This window comes from Glossina fuscipes, unplaced genomic scaffold (genome assembly GCF_014805625.2).
Source record: "Glossina fuscipes isolate IAEA_lab_2018 unplaced genomic scaffold, Yale_Gfus_2 3, whole genome shotgun sequence".
Lineage (NCBI taxonomy): Eukaryota > Metazoa > Arthropoda > Insecta > Diptera > Glossinidae > Glossina > Glossina fuscipes.
Window position 1 is genome coordinate 13,585,494 of NW_023998417.1, and position 5,160 is coordinate 13,590,653.

General features: G+C 32.7%; 1 protein-coding gene across 1 annotated transcript; it reads right to left on the reverse strand.

The window, feature by feature from the left end:
• Window positions 1–2,915: 2,915 nt before the first annotated feature.
• LOC119634627 lies at window positions 2,916–4,625 on the reverse strand. The gene has a single exon (XM_038028888.1). The coding sequence runs from the start codon at window positions 4,222–4,224 to the stop codon at window positions 3,364–3,366; it is 861 nt and encodes a 286-aa protein (XP_037884816.1). The 5' UTR covers window positions 4,225–4,625; the 3' UTR covers window positions 2,916–3,363.
• Window positions 4,626–5,160: the final 535 nt, after the last annotated feature.

Genomic DNA, 5,160 nt, shown 5'->3' on the forward strand with positions numbered 1-5,160 from the left:
TTCAGCTTAGAAAACATTGGTTTTTCTCATTCTCTCAAAAGCAAGATATAAGAAGGAAATGTCGTCGCTCATAGTCCGTAACAACAACGATTACAAACGTAATCGCGTACTAATCACGTACTTTTCTAATTAATAATCTTGGCCAGCAGAAGTTTTCTTTGTTTCGTTCATTAAGGCAGTTCTATAGCTTGTTGTTGCCTTTCATTTTCTTTCTAATCACCTTTCATTAGGTTAGTAATTGTTGACGTTAAAGCAAATAAGTGAAGTTGCCTTCGTCGGTATATCTTTACGTTTTATTATTTTTTCTGCTGTTCTCTTTTTTTTTGCATTATGAAAATTTTTGTGCTGACTGCTGTGTTAATCTAATGACATGATTTCTTTTGAAAGTTTAATAAAAAATAAATGAAAAAAAAAAAGAAAAGAGAAAATGTAAAATAAAACTGAGTAAAGCAAAATTTAAATGAACGACCGGCCGACTGCTGACAACGAGCAGACAAGTGCAGGTACAGGTTCACTTGGCACAAATTTTTCAAGGCGGTTTTATCTTTCGCAAAAGCCAGAGTTCTCTTACCGTTCGCTCATGGCATGCGTGCCGTCTATTCACCCAACTTTCACTGTCATCATTATGTGCCAATCTGTGCATTAATGAACGGAAGTCTCTGCACATGTATGTGTATGTGTATGGATTAGATGTTTATGAATTTTATTAACATATAAATAATTTATATCCAGATTAAAATTAATTAACAATATTCAACTTCTACATACATACCTGTCTTAACGACCTCATACCGTTAAAAATATTTAGGCCGCAGCTCTCTTTTTTCAAGTTTTTGAGGGAATAAGTTTTTCTTTTGAATGATTAAAAAGCAAAGAATGGGTTTCCTTTAATAAATTATTTTATTTTAATCTTCTTTACTTTTCGAATATGTTTTTTTTTTTTTTTTTTTTAATTTTTTTTTAATTTTTTTTTTAAAATGCTTTGTAATTTCAGAAATAATAAAAAATTGTACAAAAGGAAATAAATAATCATTTCACTAATACAACATAAATGTGTTCATGTCGAGGTGTATATATATATATGTGTGTGTATGCATGTGTGTGTGTGTGTGTGTGTGTGTGTGTATGTATGTATGAATTAAATAAATAAATAATACATAAATTTATACAATTATTTTAAAACAAATATCTGTCTTTCCGTAAATGATGGTGAATGGATGTGATCTTGTTGTCAGTGATCGATTCAAGAAAGAGAAAGAAAGAGAGAGAGACAGAGAGCGATAGAGAGAGAGAGAGAGAGAGAGCGAGAAAGAGAATAAAAAAATCAAAAAGATAATTCAAGTAAGAAGACGAAAGAAAAGAAGAGACATGAGTAAGAAATGTACGCGAGAGAAAGAATGACAAGAACTAGAGATATAAAGAGAATGTAAACATTAAAAAAACTAGAGGGAGAGAGAGAGAGAAAAAAAAAGTATCTTTATATGCTGCAAAGATAGAGAGCGAAAGCAGTTCGCTTAAGTTAGTGATGTATTTATAAATTGCTTGAAGAAAGAGACAGAAAAAGAGAGAATGAAAACTGTTAATAAAAAGTGCGGAGAAGAAGAAGATTAAGAATTTAAAGATCTAAAGTTATTCCTTTCAATTGAAATGAAGCAGAATGGGTTCAGAACCGAAAGCGATGAAATGAAATTGAAAGACTCGTTAGGAATGGAAGTATAAAATTCGACAAGAATAAGCTAGAATAGAAAGTAAAAGGTATGAAGGTATGAAACGGGAGAGGTGGTATACCTTAAATATTTAATTTTCCTTTTCCTTCTGTGACATTTTTCTCTTTTTGTTTTTTATTTTATTTGTTTTTTTCTTTTTTTTTTTTGGTATTGAAAACTCTATGGCAAGTCATGGCTTTTACAATTTTGACAGCTAATGCACGTTGAGATGAGTTCAAGGAGAAAAGATATAGAGAGCAGCGTTAGATATTCCGCAAGAGAAAGAGAGGAGTAATAAGCAAGCAATAAAAGAGCAAAAGAGAAAGTTAAAGAGAATAGATTAAATTGAGTATTATTAAAATGTTAAATAAATATTGCTATATTTAAGACTAGAATTGATAAAAAAAAAAAAACAGTTAAAAAGATTTGTACATAGTTTTAAGTAAAATGTAAAAAAGATTAAAATATAGATGAAATTATAAGTCAAGATAGCTGAAAAGAAGAAAAAGAGGAAGAAGAAGCGCAAAGAATGACAAAAGGAGACGTAGTAATAAAAATAGTAGAAAAGTAATTAAGAAGAAAGGCGTAGAACACAAGTAGAAATAAGAAAAAGTGGAAGTGAAAGTGAATGTTAAAGGAAAAAAAAACAGAATAGACGAAGAAGTTGTAGTGTAAATCGGCTAGAATTAGAGAGAATGATATAAAGGAAAAGTGTGTGCTTATAAGAGAGAGAGAGAGAGAGAGAGAGAGAGAAACAGAGAGACAGAGAAACAGAGAGAGAGAGAGAGAGAGAATGAGAGAGAGAGAGAATAAGAATGAGAAAAAGAGAAATAGAAATAGAAAAAGAAATAGATAGCCAGCTATTAAAGAAGAAATTTGAGAGTAAAAGCAATTATTATCAAATTAACATAAGAAATTGAGAAAGACGGAAATATAAAATTACCGCAGAATCATATTTCATGTCTCCCGATTGCTAAGTATTGAGTATTTTCTTATGATTTGTGCAGAGCATGAGGTACCGACTTTGTCTCTCAATGTTTGCGGTTCCGCTCGTTTGAGAGTTTAACACTTAAAGTCTTCTTTTCGATATGTACGATAAACGTAAGGCTGGATGAATAAGATTATTTATGATATAATAAAAATAATTCACAGAATAAACGGTAACGATTACTGTAAGTGATGTGTATATGTATATGTTTTTACGTTATGCGTGACTATTCACCTAAGTTGTGCGTATTTTTCTTATTCATTCTTCTTCTTTTTATTTTATTTTTGCTTTTTTTTTTTTTAGTTTTTAGACCTTTCATCGGTCGGTATGATGCCTTTAGTAGTGAAAAAAAGAGAAAATTTATATAAATTAAATAATAAATAAAAAATAAATATTACGCAATAAATTAAATAAATAATAATAAAATTAGTTGTAATTATAAAAAAAAATCTGAGAGAAAAACAGTGAAGACTCAAAAAGTCTGAAAATAACACGGACTTTTTGCTCTTCTTCTTCTTCTTCTTCTTTATCGTTCGATCATTTTCATATCAGTCGTTACTTTCGTTGTTCTAATAAGACGTGCGCGCGCGTTTCATTTTAGGTATGAGTGGGTGAGCTAGTGCGTGAGTTAATGCGTTTAATGCGTAAGCCTTCAACTAAGTAATTTGCTTAAACTTTGGGTTTCTGGGCACCATATGCCATATCTTGGGCGTCCAAAGAACGGCCCCAACTTCCGTGACCTGAACTGCCATACGAACCCGAGGAACCTACATCGGCGCTATACCCGCTGCCATATGAATCGTGACTTATACTGTGACTGGAACTGTGATGTGGATGAGCTACCACTTCGTAGGTGACATGTTTCTCTTGCGATAAAAGTTTCTTGAGCCCTATTACAGCAGACAGCACCAATGCTATTTTGCCGATTAGAAGAGCCTTACCAGCTATTAAGGCTATGGCACCCAACATTAAAGGTACGAGAGCAGCCGCCTTTAAAGCGATTAACGCCAGTATAGGTCCAAGAATTTTAGCAGCTTTTTTTTTCTTGCCTCGACTTTCCTCTGTAAGGTTAGTATCATCACTGCCGAATAAAGATTCGGAGACATCTTCCAAGGCTCGACCAGTCGAACTAACCGCTTGCACTATATCGGATCCCTTTAGTTCCACCTTAATCGTGTGCGTATTCAAAAAGCCTGAAATACGGTTTAGAGCAAGCGATTCGAATGTTTCATCTCCGGAAATGGCCCGGCCGTAGTCATTAGCTGGCGCATCTGGTGTACGTACGACTGTTACACCCTCGGTTAGGGCGAATTGTTCGCGCGCCCCTAAAACCTTATCCACAAAATTAAAAAGTTTGTATTTGACACACGATACTGAATCTTTGCGCAGGCAATCGCTGTAAATGCTATCCATAATATCGTTATCGGCTACTACGGCATTGCGGGCGTGAGAACGGGTTTCTTCAGCTGGTAGGGCGGCCGTTAGTGTTATCAAACACACAACACTAATTACAGTTACTCTGTTAGCCATATTATTATTTTTAATTTTTGGTTTCGATTTTATTGTGCTTTCACACACAATTTAAACGAATTGTTACACACCTTCAACGACCTTCAATAATAAATAATGTCCTTTTTTAAAATTAATTTCAGATAAAATATTTTTTAATTTTTTATTTATTTTTTCTTTTTTTTTGTATTATTTTTTAATTTTAAGTAAACTCATTTAAGTAAAAAGAGTGACAAACGTTTACTTTCTCTATGTTAAACCGTCATTCAAATAGAAATTGAAATCGACACAACTCAAGAAAACATTTAAAGCAAGACGACACACGGTTAAACACACCGTTATTTTCTTTTTTCTTTTTTTTTTTTATAACGGAAACGTTTGTGTTGGCTTTTGTACAAGTAAGGATGGAATGATACAATTTCCCAACGGTTCCATCGATTTATATAGTATCGTGTCTTTTGCTCGCACTTTACATACAATGACAACTGTATGTACTATGGTAAAATGCAGCAAGTGCTGCGTGAATATGTGTGGCAGAGCTGTTGTAAGCTAAACGTATCTTTCTTTTCTTTCTGTTTCTTTGTTTTTTTTTTTTTTTTTTTTTTTTTTTTTTTATATATTAAATTTCTTTAATATCAACGCAAGTCATTCATAAAACTCTCAACTCTTACTGTTGCCTTTGCGCTTTTTCCAACTTGCTAAGCAAGTTTGCAGCTTAAATCTTTCGTTTCGTCTATGTGACTTAACCTTACTCAGGTGCTCGCACACATAGCTAGCAGTACGGTTTTTAGTACACATTTACACAATTTTGTTGCAAAATCTTCATAAACCCGTTTCAAGTAAAACTATCTTTCAAGTTTATTAACATTTTTTGGAGCACGCTCTCTTGTTTTCTCTTTTTTTGGTTATTTCGATTGGCCTTCACTGACTGATAACCCTAACTTAATATTTAACAGT

Bases quoted from the DNA above. Each gene is read 5' to 3' on its own strand.
- LOC119634627 (XM_038028888.1), bottom strand. From the start codon at position 4,224: ATGGCTAACAGAGTAACTGTAATTAGTGTTGTGTGTTTGATAACACTA.